At 31.6% G+C, this 15,262-nt stretch overlaps 1 protein-coding gene across 1 annotated transcript; it reads right to left on the bottom strand.

Annotated features, from left to right (window-relative positions):
- Positions 1-1,588: 1,588 nt before the first annotated feature.
- Positions 1,589-1,981, bottom strand: LOC132254772 (non-specific lipid-transfer protein A-like). Its single transcript, XM_059741260.1, has one exon. The coding sequence runs from the start codon at positions 1,979-1,981 to the stop codon at positions 1,589-1,591; it is 393 nt and encodes a 130-aa protein (XP_059597243.1).
- Between the last annotated feature and the right edge of the window lie 13,281 nt (positions 1,982-15,262).

The raw sequence follows: 15,262 nt of genomic DNA, 5'->3' as shown, positions 1-15,262 counted from the left end.
AGAAAATATCGATGGATATTTTAACATAATATTTTTATTTAAAAATATTGATAACTTTAGTTATGATTTTATACTTGTCTTATATCTAATTAGTATATAAAATATATTATAAGATAATTAAAATTAACTTATTTATAATAATTTTATTTTAATTAATTAACAAAATATATTATAATATATAAAATATATGTATAATAATTATATATATAAACAACTCTAAGCACATATATATTATAAAATAAGTTTGCCTTCATGGTAAAAGTCATCTATTTTGAACCTAAGCACTTAAGTTTGAGTCCTTACATTACAATTCCACTTCGAAACTTTGAGAGATTGCAAAGTTTTATAACCTCTATGAGGTGTTTCCTTATAGCACCTAGCCAATAGATGGGTGGGTTAGGCCTAAGTCTGCCTTTGATCCATTATACTGAAGTTAAAAAATTATATCTATTAAGTCGTTAGACTTCATCCATCCCCATTAGAGAATATTAAAAAGTCATCATGTATAAGCTAGTTGGGTTGATCCAACATTGGCTCATTGGAGAAAATTAAAAAGTTTGGCCATTAGACATCATCAAATTTTCATTCAGATTTTGACGATGTTTTCCATGCAAGGCCGATTTTTTGGTTGTCATCGATTTATTGAAAATCACCGCTATATCACCATCTTCTCTGATACACGATATATCGACAATATATTATTGACATATCCCAATATTTTCGTCCTTATTGTGATATAAAGTAATTTTAGCAAATATACTTCATCTATTTAATGACTTAAATTAAGTCATTAAGTCATAAAGTCATATTAAATCATTCAATTGATTTACCAAAGACCTTTTTAATACAACTTAGTAACTTAATTTAAGTTACTGCTAAAAATGTTTGATAAAATAATGTAATGAATAACTTAAAGTTTCAAATAATTTTAAGTATTATATGAAAACAATTAATCTATTTTGAATTCAAATCTCTTTTAATTTCACATATGTAACTCAATTTTTAAAGTAAATATTCTATACTTAATTTATGTATCTACAATTATTTTAACACGGATATTTAACAAATAAATTTACTATTTAATATTAATGAAGGTAAAAATTAATTAAAATTAATAATGATAAATATGATAATTATTTTTAAATTTTCAATGAAATTTTAGGTTAATTATATCAAACAACCTTAAAGTAATAATAATAATAATAATAATAATAATTAAAGTAAAAAATCAATTTTAAAATAATATGATTTTGACGTCGCTTAAATCATTAAGAAATCAGCGTTAAATTTTACCAAACACATGGAAGACTAGGAAAAAATAAACGCACGTAGCCACATATAATGGTTTGTTATTTGCTAAGCAGCTTTTTACAACAATTCCTTTCCATGATTTCCAGTTTCATCTTATTCCATGCAGTGGATAACCCACATGATCCTTCTATTGTCCAAACAGCTTCTGCTTTCATGAATACCTATGTAGGAAAAACCAAAAACTTAATGCATCAGTCAAATCAAGTCATTCTGCTAAACATAAACGTGAAGAGGGAATAGAGGGGGTAGACTGTAGTTGAGATAGAAAGTTACCCTGCTACTTGTAGCTCTTACAAACATCACCAGAAAACAAAGTGAAGTCGAGGTGGCAGGCTTTGGAAAGATCAGAGATGGCGGTTTCCTTGATGGTGTGAAAGTAGGAAGAGGCTTCCTTTAAGCACCTACACCCAAGTAGCTTATCTTCTGGTTTGGCAAGCATTTGAACAATCATTTTAACACCATCGCAGCAAGATGGCAATGGCTTAGACTCCATCCCACTCAAGTAAGGGAAGCATTCTCCTCGAACTGCAGCAGCTCGGCCGCATTCAAACACATCAGGCTCAATAGGATCATGCATCGGCTCGATTCCAATGGTTGGTTGCAGTGCCCTGCAGTGTGATCCTGCTATGATCAGGATGCATAGAGATGCAAGGAAGAAGAAGGCCTTCATGGGCGTGAAGTTTTGAAACAGAAGAGTTAGCTACTTCTGTACTGCTACTTGGGAGGGGCTACTGAGCTAATGGGTTAATGCAGGATGGTTATATGGGCAAAAGAAGTTGTGTAAAGTGAAGAGACTCGCTCATCTATTCTGGTTTGTTAAATCTGTTGAGGCAGTATGGCATTGTAGTATGGTGTGAAATGGGTGACGGCCTTGCCTTGTCTTTTCAATATTTTCGTGATGGAAACGATAGAGTAGAGTGTGCTATGATTTCGTACGCTGTATGGTTTGTTATATTTGTTTGATCCATTGTTAATTGCATCAAACAGAACCAAGAAAATACTATTCATAGTGCACAAAGTTGATAGTAGCTAGGTTTCTAAACCCTTACAAATCAAAATTAATTTGATCATAATAAGAATCATGGATTAAACTACTTCAAAATATAAATTTGCTAATATTATTAAACTTTCAGATTCTAATCAAATAGTTTATACAATAAGCATATGACTTATCATGAACTGAAACGTACGTTCAAACTCCCAAATAAAATGGAGTTAATGTTAAAAATTCACTCCCCGTTTGTTAATCCTATCCTCTCAAAAATAAATTAGCTACCATTAGTTAACACATTGTCTTCATTCTGACTAAATTTGGGCAAGGAAAAAACAAAAGTCTTCTTGTTATTCATTACCCTCAATCCGTCTGCACATCAAGAGAGAGAGAATGACACTACATTTTAATGGGCAAGGCAGAAAGTGGAGGAATTTGGTAAAGTGGTTGTTAGGAATTGATATTGTTTGAGAATAAATTTGCAAGGCAAGAATGTGGGTGTGTGAGTGAAGAAAAATAATTGGAAGAAAGAAAGAAAGGGAGAGTAAAACAAAAAAAAAAACAGAAACAAAAAATAAATAAATAAATAAATAAGAATTAATTTATTAAAATGAAGAAATAATCTCTAAATTTCTTAATCTAATCTTTTCCATGTTTTTATTTGAAAAACAATCGATTTTTTTGTATAAATATCCTTTTATCATTTGAAGTATTGACATGTAGATTTTAAAAGAAATTGTTGTTTTTACAAAGAAAAAATGAAAACATTTTTATCAAAATGAGGTTAAAAAAGAATGGAGGGTCCAATTTCCAAAATTGGGTTTTCAATAGTTCTTTTAATCAAATAACCCAAGAAATAACTCAATATACTATAGGAATTCCCAACTTTTCAAGGTCATGCTCTACGTTGTGTGCATATGTATAAAAGAAAGACTAAAAAGAAAAGAAAAAAAAATCAACAAAATGAATATGGTGGGAAAAAGCCATCCAACAATACTACCTTATTTTTACTTTTTTCATGATATGACCTTATTTCATCAAACTGTTAACAAAATACCACAACTACAACAAATAAAGAAAAGATAAATGATTTTTAATATTATTCGACAATTAGTGTGATCCCTATATCTACGTAGTGTATCAACACTTAAAAATCTATTAATCAAATGAAAGAGAAGGGTTAGAATGGTGAGCGCTCTCACTCACCTCTCTAGTCACACTCTAATTTCTTTTCTTTTAAAAAACGAAATTTTAAATCATAAGAGGGTTAAATATACAGTAGTAACAAATTCATCACTCAATAAATATAATAAATTCTAGGAGTGTTACCCCCTTAAACCCATGCGAGCTAAGCAAGTAACTGGATCCATGTGAACTCAGCGAAGAACTTGACCCTAGACGTCCCTTACAAAACACAAGAAAGCTAATCGATTTAGACTCACAATCCATCACAAACCACAAAATTTTATATATGCTTCAAAAAGGCTCATGCATGAACAAAAAATTGTATAGAACTCATCATAATGGTTCAACCCTCTCTAAAAGAATATTTAATTGGAGTTGACAAAAGTTACATGCTACCTTAGCCTTAGGAAGATATTGTTATAATACCTATAGGAGAAAAAGGGTGGTCGAAGATTAGGAATGCATTCTAGAAGTGATAGCTTCCCACCTCCTTCATTCCTACTGCCTCCTTCGATGATAAGTTCCCTTCCCTTTTCAAAAATGCCAAGATTATAATCCATCTACCAAAAGCATGTTTTTTTATCATTTCTATCTTTATCACACTCAAGCTATTGCACATCCATCATGTCCCATGCTTCTCATCATGTGACAAACTACCCTTAGGCAACATGTTTTAATCTTCTCAATCCATTAGCTTTTAATCCCACCCATCTATGCATATTAAAGTATCACTCCTCATCTAAATTGCTTTTAATCCATTTTTTTTTATTCCATATAATGCCAAAATTAGTAAACCATTGTTTGTAAACTGGACAGTAACAATCTATATTTTATTAAATTTTTATAAACCTACGTGATTTTATAAATTTTAAAATATTTTTTCATTGCTAAATTATAAAATTTTTATGGAAAATAAATTTTATGAAATCAACCCTTTTATTTGCATTACAATTTCATTTCTTATTAAAGTTATTAAAATATTGTCATATATTTTGTTCTTCCATTAAAAGTTTGTCGTATATTTTCTTCCATTTTCTAGATTATTGTAAATTTTGTACTAATTTAGTTTTCTTTTCTCAATTTAGGCAATATGCTCTTATTATGATATTTGTGTAAATTAGGCATATAATTAGTTGTTCTTTTCTTATTCCCTTTGTATATTTATACAATTGTAATTCACAAAGAATATACATAAGAAAATTCCACCAAAAACTAGTCTTTCTCTTTTAATATGGAATCAATGCTAGTATCCTCTTCAACATCATCACTCCCCACAAGCTCCAACATTAACAAAAACGATTTGGCATGGATTTTCCAAGTCCATATTTTGTTCACCATTCTGATCATCTTGGACTCATGCTTGTCCCAACAAGACTAAATGGACCCAACTATCAATCATGGAGCAAATCCATGATTCATGCCCTTACTGCCAAAAACAAAATAAGGTTCATCAATGGCTCCATCAAACCTCCTTTAGAAATAGGCTCGCCCACCGAGTTTGTGTTATATATGGAATCAATGTCACAATATGATCTTGTCATGGCTTACATACTCCGTGGAACCTGATTTAGCAAAACGAGTTGTTCACACCAAAACAACTTATCAAGTTTGGAGGATTTTAAAGATCAGTTCTCTCAAAATAACACACCTACAATTTATCAGATTCAGAGGTCTTTGGCATCAATATCACAAGGAACCATGATGTCTCAGCCTATTATACGAAACTCAAAGGTTTATGAGACGAGTTGGAAACATATAGGAGGACTATTCCCATTTGTGATCAATTGAAGGCACACCTAGAGCGAAGAGAAAATGATTGAATGATGTAGTTTCCCATGGGCCTCAACAACTATTTTGGTGGTCCACAGTAAGATTCTCATGATGTCATTGTTGCCCAACGTTCGACAAGCCTATTCTGTTATTCTTCAAGATGAGACCTAGCGACAAATGATATATGAGACTACAAAAAACTTCTCTATTGCAACAACATTTCAAAGTTGTCAAAACAACTACAATAATAAGCCCAAAGGCAAACATTATGATCATTATAACAGGGACCGTCACACCATTGAAAATTGTCGCACTTTGAAGTTCTATTGCAAATTTTTTTATAGGAGGGGACATACCGAAGAAATGTGCAATTTTAAGAACGGTACTTGGACTTCCAACAATTCAAGAGGGCAAGAAAATTGCAATCAATCATCTCGTGGAAATAGACTCTATACTTCTCTTACAGCCAATGTAGTGAAATCCTCACAAAGCACATAAGGAGACAATTCACAAGGCAACAACCATAACTACCTTTTACATGGTCTCTCGGCATAACAACTTCAACATTTTGCCCATGCATTATCCATGATGACACTAAACATCACAAATAGTAATAGCAATGCTTTTGCAAATGCTATAGGTTTGCCCCTCTTTTCTAATGTTTTAATCAATTCAATTTTCACTGAACCTTAGATTTTGGATAGCGAAGCAACAGACCATATCACTTTAGATTCCACACTTTTTACCCAATTAGGGTCATTCTCCACACCAATTGTTAACTTACCTACTAGTTCCTCAACCCTAATCACTTCCTCCAGCAACATCCCATTTAATTCTAATATCACTCTCAATAATGTTTTGTGTGTGTCTTCGTTTCGTTTAAATTTGATGTCTGTTGACAAAATTACCAATGCCCTAAGACGTGTTATTTTCTTTCCTAACTTTTGTATCTTGCAAGACTTGGCTTCAAGGAGGATGATTGGTTCGGGTAAACAAAAAGGTGGTCTTTATTACATGTCCTCATTACAACAAACACCTATCTCTCACCAAGTCTCTTAGCCTCCAAACCTATGGCACATACATCTTTGGCATTCATCACCACATTGTTTGAAATTAGCTTCTTCTTTTATACCTTCAAATGCAACTACCTTTGATAATAATTGTATGGTTTGCCCCCATGGCCAAACAAACACAATTACCTTTTCTTTCAAGTTCAATAACAACAAAGTCTGTTTTTGATTACATTGTGATATTTAGGGTCCACATAAAGTTCCAACTCATTCGGGAACACGTTTTTATCTTACAATTGTTGATTATTTTAGCAGATATACATGAGTCTTTCTTATGCAATATAAATCGAAAACACAAAAAAATACTTCAATCCTTCATTATTTTTGTGAAAACCCAATTTCATGTGTCTATCAAAACCATCCGAGTAGATAATGGTTTGGAATTTTCAATGAAAGAATACTTTTAATCTCATGGCATAGAATACCAACAAACTTGTCTTCATACACCCCAACAAAATGGGATTGTTGAACACAAACATTGTCATATCCTTACCATTGCACATGCTTTTCTATTTCAATCTCAACTGCCATTTACTTTTTGGGGTGAATGTGTCTTAACCATTGTTTATCTAATCAATCGTCTCCTCTCACCATTACTATCCAACAAGTCACCTTTTGAAATACTTTATCATTGACTTCCATCACTAGATAATTTGAGAGTTTTTGGTTGTTTTTTTCACGCTATAAATGTACGTTCTACTTCTAAATTTGAACCTTGTGCCAACTAGTGTGTTTGTGTGGCTTATCCAACTGGCCAGAATGATACAAGCTCTATGACACAGAAACACAAAAATTATTCATTACTCGTGATGTCCAATATCATGAAACCATATTTCCTCTCTTCTACCACAATTCTACCATTTCATGATCACTTACATCCACTCAACCCCCAAATTGACCCAATGCCTCTTCTGGACGATTTGCCTAACTTAACGAGAAATGAAAAACAACATGATGTCATTGCCACGATGCCACTTTCCCCAAGCCATGACACCATAGACTCGAGACTAAAATCCATGACACCAGTTTCTTTGAGTCGCGGCACCAGCAATTTCACATAGCCACATGCAGCACTTAATAGTACAAGTCATACCAACCCAAACTCCATTAGAATAGAATCTCCAAACACCTTATCCAACCCAAAAATATCCATACTAGACCATCCAAAACTTATTGCTCCCTCCAACACATCCTCACGTCATTCCACCTGACCCAAAAAACCTCTAGCATGACATAAAAACTACACCACGTTTACTCAAGTCAATCATTCAAACTCATCGCCATGTATAGTAAAAAATACTCATTATCCTCTCTCACTTTCTTTCATATTCTTATTTCTCGTCAGCTCATTATTCTTTCTTAGCTAACATCTCAAGTCACAAAGAAACCCCAATCCTATGTTCAACCTCACCTTAATCCAAAATGGCAAGAGGCTATGAAAACTGAATTACAAGCATTAGTGTAATGCCCCAAACCCAATTTAGGGGTAAAATCATAATTTAGAAATTATTAATTAATTAAAGTAATTTAATAAGGGTAAAAAGGTCTTTTCGCATTTAAAACCCCTATATATGAATTATATCTTTCTTATATTCTCTATTCAGAAAACCCTTTTACATAGAGATCAGAAATATCGGAGAGCATATGGTTGAAGGTTTGAAGGTTTAGGGTTTGAAGATCAATTTTTCAGGTAAGATTTTTAATATTTAAATTAATATTTTATATTCATTAATTAGTTTTAAACACTTTAGATATTCTTTGGAATATCTCAATTTTGATTAGAGTTCGTTTAATTAATTTCTAGGTCAAAAAGATTAAAAATTTATGAGCATAGTTTGATATATTAATGGAGATCAATAAATTTTGATTACTCAAATGAATAGATCTAGATAATATATATATATTGATCAAAAAAATTATATAGTTTTGGATGTGAAAATTACATAAAATTGTGAGTATGGAGGTTAAAAGTTTTGACTTTAGAGAGGAAAAAAAAATATGAAAGAAGCGTAGGAAGGATTCGACATGTTGAAAAAAAAAAAAAGAATTGCATGGGGTATTTGTTAAGTTTCGGTAGGAGATTTAAATAATAGTAATAATAGTTTAATGCAAATAAATATTCTTAAAAGATTTATTTTAGATAAGTTAGAAAAAAGGAAATAAATTATTGTTTAGGAAGTTGAAAATAATATTGGATGGTAATAATATTAATATGATAAATTAATTAGGATCCCTAATACTAAATAAAATATTTTTAGGATTTTCAAATTTATATGTTTGGATAAATAATTAATAATCAATATTGTGTATGATATTATGTTAGGTGAAGAGGAAATTCTTCAAAGTTAAATACTTCAAGATTTTGAGTGCTTCTTCAAGGTAAAGGAAATTAATGCAGATTTTTACAGAAGAAAATAATTTCCTTTTTATATTGTATTTTGAAAAGTGTAAAAATATTATTTTTATCTTTTCACATGGATCGAATATGTGTTTTGTATGGAAAGTATATTTGATAATCTTCTTTGTTTATTTATGAAAAGTGAAAAATTTTAGAGATATGATATTTTGTTTTGCAAGTTTGAATTAATGAAATAAAGTGTTTGACTCTGGTTCCTATGGCCCTCGTCAATAGGTTATAATAGCTGACCTTATGGCCCTAGTCAACAGGTTATAATAGTTGACCTTATGGCCCTTAGTCAACGAGTTATAATTGTTGACTTTTGGTTTTGTTCACCTTAAATGGAACAAATTTGAAACTAGTCACTCATTTGTGAAGTACCACCTAATTGGGCATCATTTGTTATTTGATAACTAGAGTAAGATATTTTGAATGCATTTGATTTGGTTTTGATGAGAAATTGATTTGAAATGGATATGAGAAAATTTGTTGAAAAGTTTGAATATATTAGTATTTCGAATTCAAAAGTTTTTTTTATGAAAATAAGTATATGTTATATCTCCTATTTGCAAACATGATTGAAAATGTTTGATCTATGAAACTGCATTGATGTTCCTTATTGAGCTTTAAGCTCATGCCCCTTCGTTGATAATTTTTCAGGTACTCTCAGTTCGGGCGAGGAGTGATGGTTAGGCTCGGGAAATTTTTCTTTGTTAGGATTTTGGTTCAAATTTTATTTTGGACATTGTTTAGATGTTAAAATTTAATTCCCATTTAAATTATTTGAATTTGGAGTTATTTGGACAATAACACTCTGGTTGATGTGTTACTTTTTTTAAAGATGATACTTGGAGATTTTAGAATTTTGTCCTACTACTCTGAACAGAAATTTGGTAATTGGTAAATTTCCAGTTACAATGTCATTTCCACTCTAAGCCTTTAGGCTTGAAGTGTGAAATAACTATCATGCCCTTCGAGTGGGTTTTGGGGCGTGACAATTAGAAAACAACAACACATGGAGTATGGTGCCTCTTCCTCCTAGTCATAAACCCATTGACTACAAATGGGTTTATAAGATCAAGTATCGCTCTGATGGTATCATTGAACATCACAAAGCTCATCTTGTCACCAAAAGGTACACTCAAGTTGAGAATATCGACTACCATAAACCTTTCCACCCACTACCAAGATCACTACTCTTCGATGTCTTCTTACTATTGTTGCTGCTCGCAATTGGTTCATCCATAACCTTAATGTTCAAAATATCTTTCTCCATAGGGATTTACGTGAAGTAGTCTATTCGGAACCTCTTCCTGGTCTTCGTCGATAGGGGGAGAATCTTGTATGTCGTCTCAATAAGTCTCTTTATGGTCTCAAACAAGCATTAAGAAAATGGTTTTCTACATTTTTAGACATTATTTAGAAAGCTGGTTATCTACAATCAAAGGTCAACTATTCACTTTTCACTAAAGCTTAAGGTACTTCTTTCATGGTGGTTCTCATTTATGTTAACAATATACTCTTTACAAGAAATTATCTCCAAGAAATGGAATGACTCAAACAATTCTTTCTCAAGCACTTTCGTATGAAATATCTTAGCAAATTGAAATATTTTCTTGGCATTGAGTTTTCCCAATAAAAAAAAAAAAAAAAAGAATTTTTCATGTCTCAAAGGAAATATGCACGAGATATCTTAGAAAATATGGGACTTCTTGGTGCACTACCAGCCAATTTTCCAATGGAGTAGAATTTGAGGCTTACTCTCATAGATGGTTTGGTATTGAATGATCTGACCAAATACAGAAGATTGGTGGGTAGACTAATCAATCTTACTATCACAAGAACTGATATAGTGTACTCTATTCACACCTTAAGCCAATTCATGCATGAGCCTAAAAAGCCACATTGGGATGCTATTCTATAAGTTCTTAGATATATCAAGGGTACGCTTGGTCAAGATTTATTGTCCCCTTCCACAAACAGCTTTAATCTCAAAGCATTTTGTGATTCAGATTGGGCAGGTTGCAATGTCACAAGAAGATCGGTTATGGGGTATACTTAGAGATTCTCTCATTTCATGAAAATCTAAGAAGCAAGAAAATGTCTCAAGATCATCTGTAGAGGCAAAATATCGAGCTATGGCAAAAACTTGCTTAGAGTTGATTTGCTTACACTATATATATTACTAAACTTGAGAGTTACGCAGTCATCTCCCATGTTTTGTTCTCTGATAATCAAGCAACACGATACATTACAACCAATCTTGTATTTCATGTGCACACAAAACACATTGAAATAAATTGCCACATTGTTCGAGAAAAATAGCAAGCAAGGTTTATTAGTCCTTCGTACATACCTACTCACTTACAGTTGGCGGACGTGTTCACAAAAGCTTTGGGAAATGATCAATTCGTCACATTACGTAACAAATTGGGACTTCACGATGTTTACTCTCCAACTTGAGGGGAAGTATTAAAATATTGTCATATATTGTTCTTCCATTAAAATTTTATCATATATTTTCTTCCATTTTCTAGATTATTGTGTATTTTTATCTCAATTTAGGCAATATGCTTTTGTTATGTATTCCTATAATTTAGGCCTCTAATTAGTTGTTCTTTTCTCATTTCCTTTGCATATTTATATGGTTGTAATTCACATAAGAAAATTCCACCAGAAATTAGTCTCTCTCATTTAATAAAAGCAATTGTTTTATATATTTCAATCATTTTCTAATTCAATTTAAAAAAAAAAACTCAAATTTAAAACTTATTTTTCTTTAAATAAAAAGGATAACGTATCATAGAAAATAATTTAATTAAATTAAGGACCAAAATTTTACTTCTCTCTAGCATCCATTTTTCCATTTTCCCTTGAGATCTTCCTTTCTTTCTCAAACTCAACCTAAACACTCAAAATTTCTCACATTATCACACACCCTTATGTTTATCCCCCTCTAGTAATGACCCTCATTCCATTAGCTTTCTATTCTTTATCAACCCTCATTCCTAATAAAGAAAATAAAAAGAATTTAAATGTTTATCCTTAATTTAATTATTAGTATTATCAACTTATTATTAGTTTGAATTAGAGTAGAATATAGAGTTTGAATCAGATTAGAAGTCTACTATTAGTTTAAATTAAACTAGTAGAAAAAATATGAATTATAGTAGAACTCAAATGTATTTGTATATAAATATTCATCATCATTGATGAGAATGATATGCCATATTTTTGTCTATCTTCTTCTTTCTCTATATGGTGTCAGAGCCTTCGAATCTCAAACCCTGGTCTCAACTTGGAGCAAATTTAGGATAAAGGGCTTAGACCCTACACGCCTCCTCCTACCCCTACCACAAATGGTAGTGACCATGTTGTGCCTATGTTTTGCCAATGCCTCACTCCCTATAGTCTTTAATGTATTATCATAATTTCAATAACTCTTTATAGCCAAGAACTCTAAATTTTCCTAGGTCAAACCTACCAGAATTTTCTTCTCCATTACTTCCTACCAGTATTGGTTCCCTTAATTTAACATATACTTCTTTATTACCTTCAACTCCACATCTCTCTCTACACCCTCTTATATCTTTTATTTAAATAATGTCCTTTGTATTACTACCATGAAAATGAATCTTATTTCTATCTCCCAATTTTATAAATCTAATAATACATTAATTACATTCTCACCTTCTATTTTTCATATGAAGGATCTACACATGAGGGGATCCTTTTACAGGGTTAGACTAAGAATGGTGTGTATGAGTGGTCGGGTTCCACTGTTGGGTTGTCTTCTTTAATTGCTTTCTCAACTGTCAATACCATTTTGTCCGAGTAGTATCATAGATTAGGACATTCATCATCTTCGATTCTTAAACACATTGTTTCAAGCTTTAATTTATACTTAGCAAGTCCTTTATCTTTATCTTTTAATTGCAATGTTTGTTAATGCAATAAAAGCCACAAATTATCATTCTCTACTTCTTCAATTGTTTCTTTTCAACCTCTTAAAATAATATTTTTCTGATGTATGGACCTCTCTTATTCATTTGTTTGATGATTTCAAATACTATATTATCTTTATTGATCACTTTACAAGATACATTTGGTTTTACCCTCTTAAGAGAAAATCGCATATCTCTGATGTTTTTATTCGATCAAATTTTTCCATCACCCATATCGGTTCCATGCCTCTCTCATATTGGTCATATGCATTTACCATTTTTATCTAAGTAATCGCATGCTAACTCTCACTCTTCATATTTTTTCTCTTATGCATGTCACCTTGAGTTATTATTACTCGCTCCAAACACAAAATTCACCAACTCATTCAAAAATTTAAACTTTCTGCTCAAATCTCCTCATTTGATGATCTTAAACCTACCACCACCACCACCTAAGCCCTCAAAGATCACAAATGGCATCAAACTATGTCTGAAGAATATGATGCCCTCGTTTAAAATGGTATAAAACATGACTTATTGCTAAAAGATTTCACCAATGACTAGATTAAGCCAATAATAAAGATGACTTTACTTCTACAAGTGTTTACATTGTCTACCTTAGTAATAATCATATCTCTTGGAGTTCCAAGAAGCAAAGAATCATTGCACACTCTTTACCAAAGTGAAATATCCTTTTGTTGCTCTTCCATCTACTGAATTATGTTGGGTATGTTCCCTTCTTACTGAACTTGGTGTCTATGTTCCTTAAATACATGTGATCTACTATGATAATGTTGGTGCTACTCACTCTACTCAAATCCGGCTTTTCATTCCTGTATTAAACATGTTGCATTAGATTATCACCTTCATTCGTGAACAAGTACAAGGTGATGTTCTTTGTGTGGCTTATGTATCCTTTGAAAATCAATTAGTTGATGCCCTCACCAAGCCTCTTTCACATGTATGATTTCTCACTCTTCAAGCCAAGATTGGACTCTCTTCTCGAAGCTCCATCTTGCGAGGGCATAATAGAGAAAATAAATAATTTAAATATTTATCCTTAATTTAACTATTAACATTTATCTATTTATTATTGGTTTGAATTAAGGTAGAATATAGAGTTTGAATTAGATTAGAAGTCTACTATTAGTTTGAATTATAGTAGGAGATAAAGTTTGGATTATAGTAAAACTCAAATGTATTTGTATATAAATATTCATCATCATTGATGAGAATGATGTCATATTTTTTCCTATCTTTTTCTTTCTCTATAATTTCCTAGTTTTTTTTTCGCATGCTTTGTTTTTATGTGTTTACTTAACAACCAAACAGAAGTTATAGTTTCTATATGAGTAATTGTTTGCTCGTTATGCTTGGAAGGTGACCGTTGGACCTCGACCGATTACTGTTCACACCTTGACCGGTTGAACAACCATTTTGGAAGAGAGACAAGGTTTTTTGCACCCCTCGACCGGTTGATCTGGGGGTTGACCAATTCCTCATCTGGTTCAACCGATTGAGTCGTTTTTGGCTCAACAACCAATTTTTTCAACTTAAAACCTTTTAAACAAGTTTGGAAAACATTTGGCATAAGGTTTTAGTTGAAAACATGAAATCATCCAATTTTAAAAAATTTAAAACAAAATAACTCTTGGATGATTTTGGTGCATAAGTAAAGAATGTAATGCATGAAAATCCTAGTGCACCAACAAGCTTACAAAGAGATCTTATGAAGCTTGGGTCTTGAAAAACACTTCTCTTTGAGGTCTTCTTCTTCTTCATGATTTCTCTTTGGCTTGATTTGTCTTTGTGATTGCCACTTTGGAAATCGTTTTGCCTAATCACACTTTAAATATAATCATTAGTTCTAAACTTTGTTTTGTTATTATCAAAACTGAGATTAACGAAACCTTGGTTTCACAAAAACATTTTTTTATTTGATTATGTAAATCCAATAATAAGATTTTATTTTATTTTTTTAGTTTTGTAAGTATTTTGGCTCCTTGGATTTAATGATGTAAGTCCCATAATCATGACTTGTGGCGTTTTAAATTTTTAGACTTCTTGTTAGTAATTTTAAAGTTTGTGTTCCATATGTTCTTTTAATCTCCACATTTAGGTTAGACAAATTTGTTGAGTTCTCTCCATCTAAGGTAAGATTCTCACTTTTATTTCATAATTTTTCAATAGTGATTGTTTTCAGTAATTGATGATTCTTGAGCTCTTTGTTAATTTGTATTCATCAAGTACCATTGGTACACACCACAATCTCTTATGTTTAAGTAATGGAGGTTGTCCATCATAGCATGTCTATAGATTGAATTGTGACCTTAAGTGTTTGACAAATTCACTCTAGCCCTTGACTATTAGTACATGACGCATGTAGACTTCATTATGGTATTTTTGTTTATATATGTATGTGTGTGTGTGTGAGTATTATATTCCAATTCTTGGTATGAATATTTTATGTAAATTTGCTTAAATAAATCCATATTTTTAGAATTATTGTTCCTAAAAGATACTTTAATATATTTTATGAAAGACTTATTTCCCATATTTTCAAATTCCTAATTGAAGTATTCATAGGAAGTCT

Source organism: Vitis vinifera, chromosome 12 (genome assembly GCF_030704535.1).
Source record: "Vitis vinifera cultivar Pinot Noir 40024 chromosome 12, ASM3070453v1".
Taxonomy (NCBI): Eukaryota; Viridiplantae; Streptophyta; class Magnoliopsida; order Vitales; family Vitaceae; genus Vitis; species Vitis vinifera.
The sequence above is the reverse complement of the archived record's forward strand: the minus strand, read 5'-3'. Positions and strand labels throughout refer to the sequence as shown.

Bases quoted from the DNA above. Each gene is read 5' to 3' on its own strand.
- LOC132254772 (XM_059741260.1), bottom strand. From the start codon at position 1,981: ATGAAGGCCTTCTTCTTCCTTGCATCTCTATGCATCCTGATCATAGCA.